We start from the raw sequence: 19,805 nt of genomic DNA on the forward strand, positions 1-19,805 counted from the left end.
ACCATTTTTTTTTATTTCTCTGGTTATTATTGGCCGAAAAAAAAATGCGCATAGAAGAGATGTGATGATTATGATCAAGGACAGACTAGATATTTAAATTACATCTACAGACTTCTGTAGCTTAAACACTATCTAATCTCAATAACAGATAATAATCGTATCTGTTATTGGTATGAATAGCATAAAAAAGAAAACAAAAAAAGGGGCGGGACTCTATAAATGCATATGTCCAATGAATTAGATGAGTACAGTGACGTTACACTATCTATTGTGACGTCATCTCTATATTCTGGACTTTGCTTTAATTGGAAAATAATTAATAAAAAATAATAAAACAAACATTCAAATGAATAGACAATGAATCGAAATACTTGACAAAGGTTTAAAATGATTACCAAAGATTAAGAACAGATAATACACTAGATTAGCAAAGATTAGGAGTTGGAAACGAAGTTTGTGCATCCCAATGGAATGTAAATGTAATTATTGATGCTGCCAGTTCCGAGATAGAACACAAACTCTCCGCCCCCCCTCCCTTAATTTGATGTAAAATGATTTTCTTGATGTATACCGTGACAACTTACCAGGACTTTTAATTAGGTTGGGATCATTAGCGGGCTTGTGTTTTCGAGTAAAGCAAATTAGCAGGGCTTGATCCATTTGCCGGCATCCAAACGGATGTGGAACGTTGTGCGATGCTGTTCGGTGATAAGGTTTTGCAAATTGCCGACTGTTTGGGAACGGGCTGTTAACACCTCGTCTGCATTATAAATGAAGGCCACTTCCTGTAGCCGAGTTGATTAAAGATTCGGCAAAATAATTGATTACCTACGCGAGTGCAGTTTATAATGGATGTGTGCGATAAGCTTCCGTGAGAAAGGATTGCTTGGTTTTGTAGATTAAAAATAAAGATGATTATCTTGAAAATGAGTTTTCGTTTAGGATGTATTGTATCATAAGGAAAACGGACACAGTTTTGACTCTCCCCAAGCCTCCTTTACATAATTGATCGCATCTCTAATCCCCATCGATCTTTTCTGGAGAATCCTGATGCGAGTGGAATTTCAGGTCTTCATTGACCCTAACATTCGTGATAGATGCATGATATTAGAGACTTCTTTGCCCCTCGCATCTCGTCCCATAGTGATTTGTAAAAAGAGCTGCTATTATAGAGAAATAAGAAATCGTGCACAGTCACTCCCTCTGGTGGCGAATATTAGAACTACGAAGTTTAGAGAAAAGAAGTTGTGTATAAGGGAGATGGAAATTTTCATTAGAGGGGAAATAATCCGATTAATTGAGGGGTATTAAAATTTATCACCCCCCACTAACAAAGATCAAAACTAGTTTAAAACCGGGTGAAAGGGGAAAAAACAAGTTCACAAATGAAACTGTTTCTTATGTAAATTCCTGATGCAGCGTAAGCTCGATTTCCATGAGTTGCTTGAGTCCTGCACTTACTTTCAAAGGATTTTATTTCCTAACATTTTTTTTGTTCTTTCTTTCTCCTCCCCCCGCCTTCTTATCGTTTAACAAGCCGACTAGAAACATAACGGAAGATCTCGTTTGTGTGTGTGCGTGCGTGCATGAGTGCTCGTGTGCTATTAGCTCCCCCCCCCTATTTACAGTAATTGGTGACAGACAGACAGTTCGAACGCAAGCATTCCAACAATTCATCTTACGTAGAGAACTACCAGAGACTACCGGTACAGTAGACGCACGCAGTGTCGTCCCCTTTTTTTCTAAGTGTTTGAGGGGTCTGTGCTATCTCGGGTGTGGCAAAGGACATAAATAAAAAGGGGAGGGAGATAGGGGTGGATAAATTTCTGGATCTTATCGCCGCCCTCCTTGAAGCTATCACTGGTTCTCGGATAGTCTTATCCAAACATCAATCTACGGGCGAGCCGTTCCTGGGGCGCCGCCGACACTATCTTTCCGAATCGTTATCCTCGCGCTTGTGTACGTGGGCTCGTTGTCGCATGCGCTGTGGTGGTTTCGTTTCGTTTGCGCGGTACGGTGGGAAGGCAACCGGCCTCGTGGTCTCTCCCACAGTGGCACATTCGAGTCGGTGTCAGAAATGTAAACATTGGTGTGCATGCATCGAGAACTCGCGTCTGCATCCAGGGGCGGTCCAGACTGCGTGATGGGGGTCTTGTGATGCGGGTAGGGGGGAGAAGTGGCAACGATGGCCTACCACACAAGAATCCAGCCGGGTGACCAACTAGCTGCACGGAATCACGTCTCCTATGGCAGACTCTCAAAGAGGTGGAAGGTCGAGGGCTCCGCCGGGCAGTCACATCAAAGACGGGGTGGTTCTGAGGGTAGGCACCAGTGCTAAGAAGCGAACGCGAGGCTCGCTCTATCCTTTGTTGCCCGTAGCTCACACCTATCCGTCTAGACGTCGCCATTCGATACAGGATTCGTCCAAACAGGGCGGCAAGAATGGCAAACGTAAAGTGTCGTGTCCCGATGAGGACCTTCGTCGGAACAAAAGGGCGCAGAGGAGACGAGGGAGTAGTGTTGCCGGGTCGTCGGACAGCGAAGGGAGGACTTTGCCTCGACGACCCCTCAGGGAGATTAGGGAGCGACGGGACAGGTTCTCTCGTGGCTCGAGCGTGAGCAGCAGCCACAAATCATCTCACACGGATGAAGAGTACCCCAGATACCATCGCCATCATCACCACCACCATCGACATCGCAGGTGTCGGCACTCCATGTCAACTACCACCAACGAGTCGGAATCGGCGACCGTTCAAAGAAGCCGACACAGCAGTAGTAGCGCTGCCTCGACTGCGGTCGTAGCCAACTGGGAAACCCACCAGGACAGCAAAGTGATCTCGCTGGCGCCCATCCCATCGGGGGCCACCGATGAGGAGGCCGAAAAAGAAGTGGAGAGTGGAGAGACGAGGTCGCAGAGGATCGTCAGCTTGGTGGTGATGTCCGTGGCTTCCTTCATCCTGTTCATGTGTGTGGTGCTGGTAGCCGTGACCTTACGGATGACCCCGGCAATCGATGAAATGGGTGAGTAGAAAATTTAGCGCTTATTCGTCTTTGTTTCCCTACTAAACTTCTTATTTCCTATTCGAAGTGGGGGTTGTCCTGCATTGCACCGGGCGTAAAACTGTGAGTAGCAAAACGTTCGTCATGATGCTGTTTAAAATGCAGTTTCTTACAAAGTCCTTGACTGTCAGTTCGTAGATTTTAATATTTCAAACTCATGCTGGATAAACAAAAATTTGAGTAATAAAAAAAAAAAACTTGTATAAACAATACTATTATATTATCACACAAGTAACTTTCATATCTTAAGTTTACTTCAAACAATTTCTTCAACTATAAAGGGCACTAAAGTATCCGAAAAGACAACTCTAAATCTCAGTACGCATTCAAATCTAATTGAGGTTGATGGGTCTTCTTAGACATTGAGACGTAAGGACAAATTCCTTAGAATTTACCTATCGGTGGGAAATTCGCAATCTTATTTATAAACATTGCGTTTTCCTTAAGCACCCTTTGAGTGTCTGACACCATTGGTGGAAAAGAGATTTCCTCTTTAATTAAGTTGATCCTACTTAACCCCTCTGTTCCATTCGTAGCCTAGGAGATGGGCGCCATGATGGTAATTAGCGGAAGCGACTCAAGTGTTTGTGGCTCACACACTAAGCGCAGAACATTTGGACAGAACCATTTCGAGCATCTCATTGGGTTTGATTGCCTTTTCTTAAAGTTCAAGAAAAGGTGATCAGAAAGATTTGTGATTCAAATGGGATGCCGAATTTAATGAAATGCAAGAAAAAGAAATAGCTACGAAAAAGTGGAAAGTTAAGTTTGCCATTTTTTTTTTGAAATCCAAACTAATATTTATCACGTGACCGAATGTGAAAACAACATTTTATGTCCTTATTTCATTGCCTTTTTAATTATCTCCGTTGCTCACTAAGGACAACCCACTTAGCCGTTTCCATGGCAACGCAAGGATATATGGGATAATAAAAAAAAAAATCTTGGTTCTCTTTAGAAAACATATACAGGCCTTGGCCTTATTTGCTTTAAACTGTTGCTGTTGCTTTAAACTTTCTTAAGAATACTGCATGAATTCTTTTCTATTACCCCTTAGGCTACGTTACAAGTTTGGCAGTAGTGTTGTACCAAGAGAAGGTGAGCTGTAGGGCAAACCGTTATGACCATTTCAGAATCAAACGAAATTTTTTTTATCTTCAACTCCTGTCCAACAGCTTTCATCGAAGTGTTCCCTAACTTTTTTTTTCGTATGTCGAGAAAGAGTTTTATTACCTCTCCTGTGGTCCACATATACTTTACGACTGTGATATGTTTCTTAGAGATATCCCATGGAACAATCATAAAAAAGATATCCCTTTTGATAAACCAGATGCCCGTGGCACAACTTAGCGAAGCCAGTTCAAGCACAACCATCGGTTTTTTGTATCATCAAGTTCGACGTGAAAGAGGATCAATAAAATAAGAATAAAAATTCAAATATGTGCTATAAAAGATAAAAAAAAAAAAAATACGGTTTTATAGCATCGTACGAAACAACCAAAATATACATTTGATTTAATTTTAAAATGTAATTTTGATTTTTTACATTTTTAATCATTTATTTCGACTAGTAATGATAGTCATTTTTTATGTGAATTCCACCATGGAAAGATCGTATAATACCAAAGTTTATTTTTTTTTCCTTCTGTTTTTATTATTATTTTTTTTAAACTGGAAATTCTGCTCGAGAGACCAAACGTGGAACTTTATCCAGCGTCACACCTTCACAACGGGGGGGATCACATCTGGCGGTAAAAATCATCACCCGCGTCATTTAACAAATTCCGTTAATGCTTACGTGTATGTATTTAGCTCTACAGGAGAGCTCTGACACATGCATGTCTGCAAACAAGTCTTTTACTAGGCTGTTTCGTAGATATGAGGGTTTATAGTTGCTACTAAACAATATTCGCTCTAAGATTTGCAGCAGTAACGTCTTTGAAGCCTTGACTTAGTTCATTTCATGTTTAGTTAGAAGGAAAACCTGACGCGTCTCTCTCTCTGCACACTTGTAGACATGCGGCAAAATTCAATTTAAAGAGATATGCCAACTATTTGCAATTATAAAGATGGGTCGCAAAGTGGCGTCCACCAAGGAATGTGTTTGGACTGAAATAGCTTCATCAACTGCATGATTCGAATACATATGTTGGGAAATTACTCTTTCGCGCTTTATATTATCTACATCACTGCTTGAGCACATAAGTAGGGCAGATGGAGAAAGGCAAGATAGTATGGTATACATTTAATTAGTTTCACTTGCCTGTTGCATTTCAAAATAGGTTTCGTACAGAGAATTACATGTTTTCGAAACTGCCTGTTTACTAAAAGGATATAATATCACATTTTGTAATAACTTGAAAAAAAAAAAAAAGCAGTCTCAACAATTACACTCTTCCCTAGCGGTTCAACTTTGCAACAATGAACTACTATCGAACAGAGAGGATGCTGGGTAGTTGAGCTTTCTGCATTGAAATATTCACAGATACTAACGTGAAAAATTGATCTTTTGCTTATCACCATTTGACATCCTTTTTGTGCTGGGAGTTTTTTTCGTAACGTCATCTATTTTAGCTTTAATACTACACGCGAAGAATGGTGATCCGCCCTTGTTTTGTGTATATTTTTAGCTTAGGGAGTTATCTGTAAGCTACTTGGTCGATAACCAGCCACTGAGAAGTAAACATACATACGATAGCACCGATTAACAATATTAATAATCCCATTACAAATGAGTGATTTAAAAAAAAAAACATCGTGTATAATGTAAATTTTGAGTTTTTGAAACTAAATGACGATCTTGAGTCCAAAAAAAAAAAAAAAGATAGTAGTCTTAATTCCAATGAAATATAAATAATCTCTAGTTAAAATGTAATCATATTTCATATTCAATCTCAGCTAATACAATTAAGGACAAACTTCGTAATTTGCAGCCAGTAGATGTCGCTAGTGCTGCTGTCCATAGCTACGTAGTCATATCTATACACTCCACCTGTTTCCTCTGGGACAAGTGGTATTTATCAGATGCTAAAATAGAATACGTGCATTAACCATAATTATTAAGTGATTGTAAGACATTTACTAAAGGACAAATAATCCTTAATTTGTGTTACTGAAGACGGGAGGTTGTCATGCGCAAAAAGAAACCACTTTTACCTTTCAGGAAACAACGAAAATATTATGAAGACGGCTTATGCTTTTAATTATTCAAAATGGCAGCCATTGATGCCAAGATGACTTCGGCATTGCGTTCCGCATGATATTTTGCAAGCCATACTTGGATGGAGTTATGTCTGTGACGTCATTTAGCAGTGATATTCTGTACCGTCTGTTAACAAATGACTATAATTAATAGAAAGTATTTTGCAATCTTTTTATAGCGTATGAAATGCCTTTCTACTACTGCGTGCTTTTAAAATACTTTTTTTTTATTTGAGAATGTTGTAACTTTGAAATAAGACAGTCGGATCTGGCAGAAGTCCTTCTTGGAATCAAGCCAGTTATCAAAAGTTATCCCATCTCCACCAGGTTAAATAACATTAAGCGACCCCATTTAGTTGGTCTTCATTGCAGACACAATGTCTCTGCAAAGTGGACACTATGTCACATAGCTTTATTTTCCACTAGATACTCAGACATATTGATGGCAACCATATTCTTTGTTACAATACGATTCTTTCTTCCGATTCTCATTGATTAAATGATCCCATAATCGTTGTCATTTATTATTTGTGTTGGGATAAAAGCTCATAATATACATGGTGGCATCTCGATTCCATGCCGTTGAACTATTTGGCTTTAGACAAATGTATTCACAAATAGATGCCTGGGAAGATCAGAACTTCCATCATGAAGCAAACATCGGTTTAAAGTTTGATATTGTCCGCCTCCAGAAACTTAAAGGACTCGCAAGAGACACACTCAACAAATCCACTTCTACACTTATCCATTATCGTACTCTATAAAATTTATATTAATAAATAAAAGGTGCGTTTGTAATTATTAATAATCTTTCAGTAATTTTTAAAATATATAAAGATAATTAAAAAAATTATTAAATAAAACGTATTTAAATATTTTTATATAGTCTTTATTTAATTCATAAATTGTAAACAGACCTGATCGAAAGGAAGATGCGACATGAGCTGGATTACACTTCTATTTAGGAAATAGCATTTTCCATAAGGACTCTTTCTATTGAAGGTAAGTTAACCGAAGGCAGAAAGATTTTTCTTCTCAGACACTTCGCTTTTCAGAAAGCACACTCAGTTAACAAGCACATTATACTGATTTATTCTGCCATGATTCCAGATTTTCACAGATTTTGGTGTATTCTTTTCTCTTTATAATGATTCAGTCCTGTGGTTAGTACGGTAAACGGTGATTCTTATTAGAGGGCGCTAACAGTAATGCTAAGAACTAAATGTAGTATCTGTTCTGACAAGCAAGACATCGTTTACAAGTCATTCGTTTGCTTTTGAAGAGCCGTGAAATGTGGCTGGTTAGCCAAAGGCATGATGATGAAACCAGGGGAGGACAGACTACAACCCGTGATTGTAGGAAAAAAAAAACATGTTATTTACACTGGAATAGAGATACAAAGTACACGATAGCAGAAAAAAAAACCCTACTTTTCAATTCTTAGCCATACACAGATTCTGATACAACTTTTCTATATTTATGAATAACTTGGGAACACAGTTCAATGATGTAACCAGCATAAATAATGCAAACAACTAACTTGTGAGCTTCATTTTTTTTTTCTTCTGCCATCCTTGTTTTTTTATTATACTGCTAAGCGTTGTTCTACCAGAAAATTGGAAAAGAAAACATAACTTGGACTTCTGCCTACATGCATATTTTTAGTCTTAGATGGGGGAAGGAAAAAGTGAACAAGGAGTTTGTATCGATCTATGTAAAGATAAATGACAAGACTGACAGCGATAATGGATTCTAGCCTAGTCAGAAATACAGGAACGTGTTATATAGGTGTGAAATATAAGTGGGAGGATTGATGCATAGAACGATGAGATAGCCGGGATGTCCAACTCGCAGAAACTGTGTGGGAAGGAAGTTCTCCAACACGTGATCTATTTACATAATTAATTGTCTCATATTAATATTCATTTCCATCTGCAGTAAACCTTGAATAATGTGCAGATGGCATATTTATCTTCTACGTGTAGTTCTATCTTTCTGCGATTATTCTAGTTTTATTTAATTTTTTTTTCTGCATTTTTCTCTTGTCCTTCTATTACTGGATAATTCTATCTTGCTACGATTTTATTTTGTTTTTAAATTTAGCCCTGCATTCTCCTCGTAATTCTTTTTTTCCTGTTTATCTTAATGTCAAATCCAAGTTCCATTATTAATAGGATATTTTCGAAATAAGACTTCTTTAATCTATTTTCTTGCGATCTAATTTCAGACGTTCTTCTTTGGGTGTTTGATCTCCTGCCAGCATTCGCCAACTGCTACTTTATTATTAATAAACCTGGCCATAATCCAAATACATTACCAACGAGACAGACAATTGAACTTAGCATGCGTATGGCGAATGTCATGATATTAATAAGCCTGAGAGGGGAAGAAGAGGGGGTGGTGGTTGCGAATGATCTACATGCATGCAGATCATTTGCACTTTGGTGTTATTCAACATCCCCTTAATAGATTTTAACAAGAATGTCCCGAAATGGTTAGATGCAAATACACCACCTACAGCTGTATGAATAGTATAGAAAAAGTATTTCAAATTCTGCCTTCTATTCATTCCCATTACATGTTTTTTTCCATTTATCTCTATAGCAAATAACTTTTTTTATTTAGGGAGTTTGTAATTACAAGTTTATTTCTGATTTCGTTGCTTTTCATTTTTATCCATTATTGTGACTCCTTCAGTTCTGCACATTTCATTTCGGATGATTCAATTCTTCTTTCGTCTGCTTTTTTTATTGTCCATATCTCACTGCCATAAAGTAAGGTGGGTTTAGCTACTGGATTGTAGATTTTTATTCGTGTGTGTGCTTTTGTACATAATTGGGTGTGAACATTTGATTTATAATGTCTATTACTTTTAAAAAGTTTGATATCTTTGGTTCTATATCAGCTTCATTTTCATGTGGCATTGTGCAACCTAAATATTTGAATGTATTTACTTGCTCTATTATTTTGTCGTTTATTACTATTTTGCTTCTTATTGGATTAGCACCTTTGAAGGCCATGACTTTTGTTTTGTCGGTTGATATTTCAATACCATATGTTTTTATCAGATTATTTAGACCCCATAATGATTTTTGTAGTTCATCTTCACTTTTTCCAAGGGTTATTTGATCATCAGCAAAAAGTAGGGTAGCTAATCTGTTGTTACGGTTTATCTTGAATCCTCTTTCATCAGTTATCTTCCATTCTTTTATGATTTTATCGATGTATATATTAAATACAATTGGTGAGAGAGGTCAACCCTGACGTACTCCTCTATTTATTGCTTTCCAGCTTGATATTAAATTATTTTACTTCACAGATATTTCATTATCTTGATATATATTAAATAAGGCTCTAAAGAGTTGGTTTGGTATTTCGTTATCTTCCAGGATTTCCCATGATAATTTTATCAAATGCTTTGGTGCAATCTGTAAAAGCAATGTATGTTTCTATCTTCATTTCTGTGTGTTTTTCGATTAGTAATTTTAATGTAAATGCAAAGTCTATGCAAAACCTGCCTTTTCTGAATCCATTTTGTTGTTCTATTAATTTTGGATCTACTATACGTTTAAATTTATATGCTAAGATTTTTGCATATACTTTATAACAGGTACTAATTGTTCCAATCAGATTTGTGTCCTTTTTTGTAGGTGGGGAAAATTATTGTTTTTGTCCAATATAATCTTGTGGGCATTTTCTTTCTTTCCAAATCATATTATAAAAGTGAAGTAAGCTGAGCGAGAATTCAAGTTCTGTATATTTGATAGGTTCCCGTTTTATATTGTCTTCTCCTACAGCTTTTCCTGTTTTACTTTGGGTTAATGCTTCTGTTAATTCTTCAAGAGTGATGTTTTCCGAGTTGTTTATAGAAAGTGATTTTCTGTTTTGAATGTTTTCATCATATCACAGTTGGTAGTAATTTTGCCATGTTTCTATTTTAATGGGATTAATATCTGCTTTTTCTCTAGTTTCATTATTGAGATATTTAAGGATTTTATGTGTTAGATCTTTTAAGAGTACAAATCCTCTCTAATTTTGTTACAAAATTGTCCCCCTTGTTTGTTTATTCTCGTGCATGCTTCTTTTGCTGTTGCTCTTTTTTCTACTCTATTTGATTCCATCGTCTTCAGGTTAAGTCAGTTTTTATATGCTTTTTTATTTTCTTCAATAATACATTTAATTTCGTCATCCCAGTCCCTAAGGCCTCTTTTTCTTTATCACTTTTTCTTTGTTCCTAAACTTTCTTTTGCAACTTTTTATAATCTTGTGGGCATTTGTCATTATGATTTTTAGGCTTGACCATTCCTTTATGTTCTGATTTTTTTTTCTTTTATAATTATCATCCAGTTCTTTATTCTTTTTTTGGTACAAATGTTTAATACTATTGCCGTCTAGACTTCTAACTTAGAAGGATTCAAAATTTCTATCTTCCTTATGCTTTTTTGTTGTTTTCTATCTTGGTTCCCATTTTATTTTTCCAATTAAGAGGTAATAATCTGATTTTTATTCCATTAATGTGTCTAAATAACTCATCAGGACCATTCACCGAATTGTGGAATGACTTACCCACGTCAATCAAATTTTTCAAATTGGAACACTTCAAGCCTCGTGGTTGTTAGTGCTTATACATATGTTGTTTGATAATCTGAAACATGTTCATACTTTAATATTTAATACAAATTGCTTTATTTCTATAAGAAACGATAATTTATTATTAAATCTTTTGAAAAATTCCAATTATCAAATACACCTTTTTAAATATTCCATACTATAATTATATACGTTTTTTAAAACTTTTTTGAGTATTACAAACATTTCAAAACTACAAAGAATCCAAAACAAGTGTCTAAGGATGATTCTAGGATGCTCCATGGTTTATCAAAAATTCACAGATTCATCGAAATCCATACATTTCCTCCCTTCTCCGCGATCTCGCAGAAAAATTCTTCGTCAAGTTAAGTTCATATTCAAACCCGCCGATCGTACAAGCTGTCAATTACAACGAAACAAAGTACTACAAATACAAAAGACTATTCTACTCCCAACTGATCATACCTAATACAACTGCCCACAGAGGGCGAGCTTAAAGCTCACAAAACTGCCTTTCCCGAATAACTTCCTTTACAGACAAAGGGTAATATGAAAAGCATTTTTGCTTCACCCATCTTGACGGTAGCGTTATACACGAGTATTATTTCCGGGGGGGGGGGATGGAATTCAACTGCCATTTCTCTACCTCCTAAAAATTCCAACGTTCATCCATTCTACATGAGATTTTACAACTACAAAATAGGTTGGAAAATATGCACCCATTTAGATTACCAACCATCGTGGCAATTATCTGATTCTTGAACATAACTATTAATATCTAAAATTCAAATTTATAGCGGAATATTGAGTGAAGCATGTACTTATCAAATCTCCATAATTCCGTCATTTTCTTTCCTTAGGAAGGCAGAAGTTCCTCTAAGATGACAACATGAACTTCCTATGAATTATCCAATACACCTAAGTAAATGTATGAAGAAATGAAGTGTTCCAGACAGATCGGTTTTAAGTTTTCTGTACGAAAAACCAAATTCTTTATTGACAATTTTAAGCTATTTCCCGCTCACAAATTATAAACGTTCAAAGTCGAGCTTCGAGTGTGATCATCTACCGAAAAACATTCGTATTTTGACATAATGGGACACTTTCGGCTTGAGTTACGTTGGTATCCATCCTATTCTCGTCCATCTTAGACGTTGAGTCCCTTAATTAAGGGGATTAGATAATTAATGCAGCAGACTTGCCTTCTCTAGGCTATTTATTTCTATAGATATGCGTGTTCATGAGGCTTGTTTGCCTCATATATATATATATATATATATATATATATATATGAAACAACAACAATAATCTCCTCAATTCAACATCAATCTTTACTTGTCAATACGATACTAAAATAGATAACGAAATTTGAAGCTGCTGTAGTGTAGGTTCAAATTTTACAGCATCTTAGTATGGTTCCAGTGAACTTCAAATAGTCCATCAAGAACACTACTCAGTTATCTTACTTCTTATAAATGATATTATTTTGAGTCGTCGTTCCTCATGTTTTCTTTCATATAGTCCAGTATTTTGAGACTGTAAGATTATCGAAAAAATCTTGATAATAAATTACTAGACATTTAATAGAGACATGCGCGTTACATATCGTATAAATTTCTATAAAAGAATGGCTTCCCACATGTGAGAGAAAACTAGATAGAATTTATTACTCCTATATATTTCGCTCAATATGTCATGAGCTTCTTTCAGACAGAAGACCAAAAAACTGGTAACAACATTTTGGGAGTGATTGTTTATAATTTTAATTAATTATGCATATATACCCACGTCTCTAATCTCTGTTTCCTCCTACTCTACAGCTGGGACCGAGGCACGTGATATTATACGCATGCTGCATGACTCGTTCTTGTATTCATAATATAAATATTGTTACCAGTTCGAATATTTAGTTTTTTCATAAAAAAAAAAAAAAAAAAAAAAAAACATCATTTAATAAAAATTTCGGTATTCATTATCATGAAAATGGAACTTGGAATCTTTTTTTTTTTTTTGGCTGATTAAAGAAAAGAAATATTACTCTCTCTTCATCCGTTTTTCCAATTAAAAAAAAGAATTATAACAAGGGAGGAGATGTTTTCTTGAATTGCTCGACAAATTTCGGAATTCAAATCTGAGCGAAAACTTATCCATTTCTATTATTGCGTACGGACGAACAAACAAGTTATTCTTATTTTGCATGCAAAGCTCACCTGGTGAATCTTTCCTCAAACAGATGACGAAAGATGCACGCGAGTAATTACCATTGAAGCCAGACTTTATAAAACAGGCTCGTGTGTCGAACCCATTCTAATGACCTCCCTAGGAGAGAGGATTGATGGTGGATTATTGTTAGTCGGTTGTTACGTGAGTTAAGTTGTCCGATAAATATTTGGATAGATTAAGAGCGTAATGTTTACGATTTTCCTTGTGATTTCTTTCATAAGGAAAAAAGCTCTTAGAAGAACAGTCGGACGATCGACGAAATATACGACTTTCGACCAGAGAAGCCTCGAGTTCTAATATGTTTAATGTCTTTTCTTTCACACTCAGACCTTTTACAGTTGAGGATGAGTTAGCCAATCTCATGAAACAATTATTAGTTACAGCAACGCGTTTTTCGTGCCACAAAACAAAATCGACCAGAGAACACACGCAGATAACAGACGAAAATACTTGAGTAGATGGTGGATTGTGTAGAGTGGTGACCTCCCGCAATGAATCCTCGTACTCCGAGGAGGTAGTACGTAATAATAATAATTTGCCTTGAAATTATCAGCTAATTTATATTTGCATTTTAATATGTTTACTGTCAGTTCGTTTCACGTATAATGAATTTGGATTAGTTTGCATAAAAATGTGGATGCAGGTCTGCTGAACTACATTTCAATAGGTTACAGTAGCACATTTGAAAATTATGTTATCAAGATATACGTTAGTTTATTCATAGCACACATAATTCTTAATTAAAAATCACATCCCAATTTCTGTGACACTCCATAGCTCAATCAACAATTCTCTTTGTTTCGAAAGACCTGGGTGCGAACCCTGTCCAGGGCGAGAACCTTCATAAGGGATTTTTTTTAAACTGAAGGTGATTAGGGTCTCTCATACAGGTGGTAAGTTTTTTTGTCCCCAAAACAAGCAAACCGGTCAAGGAACACTCGCAGTTTATACACACAATACACTGACTTCATGACCTTGGTTATCTCATCAGCTCATCTTCTACTGCCATTTCTCTACCTCCTAAAAATTCCAACGTTCATCCATTCTACATGAGATTTTACAACTACAAAATAGGTTGGAAAATATGCACCCATTTAGATTACCAACCATCGTGGCAATTATCTGATTCTTGAACAGAATAGCCTCTTTTACCTTGCGGTGTCGAGGGTTTATTAATCATCAGACCTCAAACCGTTCACAGGATAAGGTGGTCAGCCGTACGCCCCGATGTATCGTGTAGTGATGAGTTCTCAAGGCTGGTTTGCCTGCTTTGCGGGATGAAAACCCCCAGGATAAACTAGGGAAAAAACCCTACTGTCCACGCCCAAGACCAGCTAACTTGGCTATGGCTGAGGATGATCCTTCAGCTCCTCGCGTCGTCGACGGGAATCGAACCTAGGACACTCCTTCCCCAGGCATATGGTTGCGAAGCGCACAGCCGCTAGGCTAACCGCGCAGACGACCTTGGTTATTTCTGCCGTAAATACGGAGCAAACAAATCCCAGTTTCTAATAATATTATCCCTGCCCTAGAACCAACGAACTTAAAAAAAATAATAATAATTACGATTTGGTAGATTCTGATAACAAAAGCCCATTTTAGAATGCTTTTAGAACAAATATCTTGAGTGAACTAATTTGCATTCTCCATAAGTTACTTTAATTATTGATGCAAATTAAATGCCTTTTAAGTAAAGTTTGACTATGAAGAGAGAGATTACAGTTTTGTCACATTGAATCGGTTTTTCTTCAGCAGGATGTGCGCATTCACTTGCGTTACTGAAGCTATTTCAAACGCGGTGTCCGTGACTAACCCAAAAAGAACCGTCCCTTTAATTATGTCTCATGTTTCTATGCCACGTGTAATTATACATAAAGCACTTAAAATTTGCATATGAATCACGTAGAATACGTGAGGAAAACTAAACGATCCAACACAAGGCACGCATAATTAGACGTTTGAAGAAGGTTAAGAGTTGAGAGGGGAGAAAAAAAAAAGGATGTAGCCACACAGGAGGCTTCTAGGGGCGTGCTGAGGTTTTGTGCCTTAGCAACGCAGCTTTGTAACGTTGGCTCAAACGAGCGACAACAGTAGTTGATGACACAGCTTAAATCAATTTATTATTTGAACTCCCTACTTACTTATCATTGCTGTATATATAATTCCCTTTCCCCCCTTCTCTTTTGCATTCGATGGAATCGTCTTTATGACGTCATACCATTGTTCAGGTAGTGATTAGGTGTCATGACAACAGAAATCAACTTCCTTCGCTGTGGTTTCGAGTGAGTTATTCCAGTTATGGACGCATGTTACAAGGTTACTTTTCATATGTTGGTTTGCTTAGGCGCGTGTTACTGCTAAAGGGGGAATTGAATTTACATTTCGAACAATTAACGTGTATTAATGTTCTTATTGGCGTTCTCTTGCTATTAAATGTCCTCTATGTGTTTAAAATGGCTTTTGGTTTCAATAACGTGCGTGATGGTAACATAGACAATATTGGCTATATCCACAAGTTATATAGAAATTTGCAGGCAATAATATTAACCGTTAGCTGGCACATGCAGTTTAATTCAATATACAAGTATTTGGTTGCGAGACTTAATTTTATGACATTTTAATGATTAATGATATTTTATTTTTAAAAGACAAGCTCATCTTAGAGCACGCTCGTAGCGGAATACGAAAAATGTGGATTGGATTGGAGAATTGCTTTTATGCTAACGACTTCACCAACTAGGCAGGCATATGGGATACACTTTTCCTAAATAAAAATTAAAAAATGGGATTGAACAGATGAAGAGGTAGGATAACAATAAAATGCCTGCCTCGCCAAAATAAATAAATATATAACAATAAACACTTTTTTTTTTTTTTTTTTTTTGGAGATGAACTGAGTCCTTGACTCTTTATCCCTTCATCTGATTGAAGAAAATCTGTGTGGATGGGGTGTTATTGAGTTATAAAAGCTCTAGTCATGGCTGGGTAACGGCTAATAATAGCCGAGCCTCAGTTAAAACTTCATTGGCTACAGCATTGCCATCTGTTACCAAGTGTGTTACCCTGGGTAGGATGTCATTATTCATTCCTAATCAATGATCGGTGTATTCAACAAAGAATAATGAATAACATTTCTGGCTAGATGGGTGAAGCAAAATTGCTTTTCGTATTCCCCATTGTCTGAAATGAAAAAAACTTTGAATGGAGTGTTTATGAGCTACATGCTCGCCTAGTGAAATTAGTTGTGCTCAGCTGTACTTAGGATTGACTTAGACCTAAGACAGTCCTGTAGGGATAAGTTGTTATTGAGCTATTAAAGCTCTGATCATGGCAAGAGGGTAACAACAGCCGAGCCTCAATAAAAACTTCATTGGCTACAGCATTGCCATCCATTACCCTCCAAGGGTATTAATCACCGCATTGTTCTACTTAAGTTAAACAATAAAAGTGTATTAGTTAAACTTTTAAATTAATGTTTAAGTTAAAAATAATTAAATTTCCTGAAGTGATTTTTATGAATAATATATTTTGCACAAAAATACTGTATGAAATATTTAATTTTTCTTCAAAAATTGGACATAACAGACGTTGTGCCTTACTCTTCTGTTTATAGCCAATGTACAATACGGTTGGTCTAGACCAGTGTTTCCCAAAGTGGAGCTACGCCCCACGGGGGAAAATTTGAATATTTTGGGGGAGCAATTAGAAATTGACGTTGCATTCGTCACCTCATCATCGATATACCCAAAAAAACTCGCCATTGTCGGCGATAAATTGTCGATGTTTCAACTCTGACTTTCCGAGAGAAAAAAAAAAAAAAAAAGCTGACATCACTAGTACAGCAGTGAACATAAATATAGTGTCAAGAAGAACTCTCAGAAGAGCAAAATGATGAGTCTATTAGAACTTTATTCAACATAAAATGAATAATAGCTTGGCTTTCTGACGAGACAGAAACGAAATCCAACTAGTTTTGCAAAAAAAAAAAAAAAATAATAATAATAATAATAAAATATATAAAATACTGTTGCCCTTCCCGTCGTCATATTTAGTTGAATGTGGCTTGAGTGCTGTGAATGATTTGTTACTGAAAAAAAAAATCATCTGGATATCACAAACCATGGAGATTTGAGATTGAAAACGACTAAATTAGTATCTCAAATAAAAACTTTTTGCAGCAGACATCAAACTCAAGGATCACATTAACTCGGATTTTATTTTGCCGAGTTCAGTTCGATTTATGTTTTATAATATGCAAAGTGTACTACAAAATTTATATTCATTGAAGAAAGTCAGATTAAAACAGTTTTACTTATGTTCCTTTTTTATTTAAAGTACATATTTATATTATACTTTTTTCAGAACTTGGCTGACTATTATGCTAGAGGGGAGGCATCAAAATCTTTGAGGCGTTGAGATGGGGGGCATGATCCAAGAATACTGATCTAAACCCAAATACACGCCGACACACACACACACTTGGGTTTAAATTGCACATTGGTTTCGATAAGTGTTTAAGAAACGAGCATTTACTATACGCCACACATTTGAAATAATGTATGTTATTCTCTACGTCTAAACAGTAAGTTGAAAAGGTAATTAACAGACGATTATTTGAAGAATATTTGATACTTGATTTTATTTATTTTTAAATATTATTACTATTGTTGTTAGGAATAGTTACACCAGCCAGAACACCAAAAATTAACAGACATAAAATGACAATTTAAAACAACTCAAAACTGCTCTTAAAAAATGAAAATATTTTTTGTGGAATAATACCCTTGGAGGGTAAAGGATGGCAATGCTGTAGCCAATGAAGTCCTAACTGAGGCCCGGCTATTGCTGTTACCCTCCTGCCATGATCAGAGCTTTAATAGCTCAATAACACCTTAACCCTGCACTGTCTTCTACAGATAACGGGGAAGATGAAAAGCATTCTTGCTTTGCCCCTTTAAGCCAGTCCTTATAAGGACTCTTAGCAGGGAGACTGTCTCCTTTAAATCAAGAGACAGCAAAGGCACTTAATTCAAGTACTGTAATTCTAAAATACAGTCTGGAGAACTTCTGTTCCCCGTGTCAAAAGGCGTCTCCCCCCCCCCTCTAAAGACACCTCTCTAACATTTTCTATTACAGCGGAAATCGAATAAACGGTGTGCCATTCAACTGATATAAATTGAATTATGGGCGTTGCTTAAAGTTTTCAGGAAAAATTCAGCCAAATCGAACTAAAACGAAGTGTGTGTGTGGGGGGGGGATCAATTCTTCCACAGACAACTCTACAAGCATCATCGTTCAACTGATTTTTCATCAGTTATTTTCCGACTGTATTTATTTGTTTGTGATATCACAGGCAAGAAAAAAAAAAATCCCTACCAAAATAAACAAATACTAATTGATAACATGTACTGAAGAAGTAAATGATTGACTACAGTTTAAAAATAGAATTTAGAATAATACCACTGATTATAAAAAAAAAAAAAGTAAGTAAAAACTGTAGATAAAAGAGCGCTTCTAAAATGTCATGTATGAGGTAAATGCTGACTTCTGTAATGTTACTACTATTTAATCTTAGCCGCTACCCACAGCGGCTAAGATTAAATAGTAGTACCTGTTCGAGTAAGTGAAATGTGGTTTCACAATACAATGATTTCTTTGTCTTGTCTCTGTTACTGATATTCGGGGGGTGTTGAAGAGAATGTCAAGTGCTATAGGCAGACGCGTAGCTAGGGAGGAGCGGAGGGGGCGGCACTTTGAACCTTTTTGAACTTTTCCAGCTAATTCTAAAATACAGTCTCGAGAACTCAGTTCTAAATATTGTAATGCTACTGCGAATTTTCCTCACAAGTGTTGTAAGTGTTGCTAGTTGTGAGAGGAGTTTTTCTAAATAAAATTGATTAAGAAATATCTAAATTACTATGAAATAGACTTCGCCAGTGTCATCGACGATTTTGCTAACAGAAAAGCAGGAAAAATAACATTTTAGAATGTTGAAATTAAAGTTTTACTTCAAAAATAAACATAGTGTTTTAATTTATTTCCCTGTACGTCGTTTTGACTCTTTGTAGTATTTTTGGTGTATTGAGAGGGGGTGGCAAACTCAGGGACCGCTCCGAGCAGCAAAAGCTCTAGCTACACCACTGGCTAGAGGTAACAAGGGGGGAACTCTCGCTACTGTTGCAAAGTGGATAAATAAAAGTATGAGGTGAAGTAATAATGTGAATAATTTCGTTACGTTGAACAGTCGGCGTTTATTCGGGTGACAAACCCCTTTTTAACTTGCTAATTTTTCTGCAAACATTTAGCGAACGAAACGAACTTCGAAATAGAATCGAACATCACCATGAGATTCTGACGTCACAACTAAATAAGCATTGTAACACAAATGGAAGAATTGATAAAGTTAATACCAATAAAGACTAAATTTAATTATTGGTTTGGTTATTTTGTCGGTTTCACAATCAGTCTAAAAAAAAAAAAAACACCGAATAAGATGGAGTAGAAATAAAAAAGAATGAAAATTCAAATCATTGTTTATAAGCATGTTTGTCAATATATTTTATTGTTTTTGAAAGAATGGGCAAACACTTCTCTAGGGCAGGATTAAACGAATCGGAAGAAAGAGATTTAAAAAAAAAAAAAATGCTGCTTTGATAGCCCTTCTGACACCTCATTCGTTCAACCTCAACAATTCGTTGTTGCCATAGCAACTAGAAATCTATAAGAAAAAT

At 36.2% G+C, this 19,805-nt stretch overlaps 1 protein-coding gene across 2 annotated transcripts in view; it reads left to right on the forward strand.

Annotated features, from left to right (window-relative positions):
* Window positions 1-19,805, forward strand: part of LOC150098943 (uncharacterized) — a 336,257-nt gene that overhangs the window by 138,362 nt on the left and 178,090 nt on the right. Inside the window, exon 1 of one of the 2 annotated variants that reach the window (XM_090405003.1) lies at window positions 2,077-3,021. The exons of the other annotated variant lie outside the window; for it this stretch is intronic. Coding sequence (XP_090261129.1) covers window positions 2,247-3,021 — 775 coding nt within the window. The 5' untranslated portion in view covers window positions 2,077-2,246. Of the gene's footprint in view, window positions 1-2,076; window positions 3,022-19,805 lie in introns of those variants that run through there. 2 annotated transcript variants of the gene reach the window in all.

Source organism: Typopeltis vanoorti, chromosome 15 (genome assembly GCF_054136105.1).
Source record: "Typopeltis vanoorti isolate ZY-2024b chromosome 15, IOZ_Tvanoo_1.0, whole genome shotgun sequence".
NCBI lineage: Eukaryota > Metazoa > Arthropoda > Arachnida > Uropygi > Thelyphonidae > Typopeltis > Typopeltis vanoorti.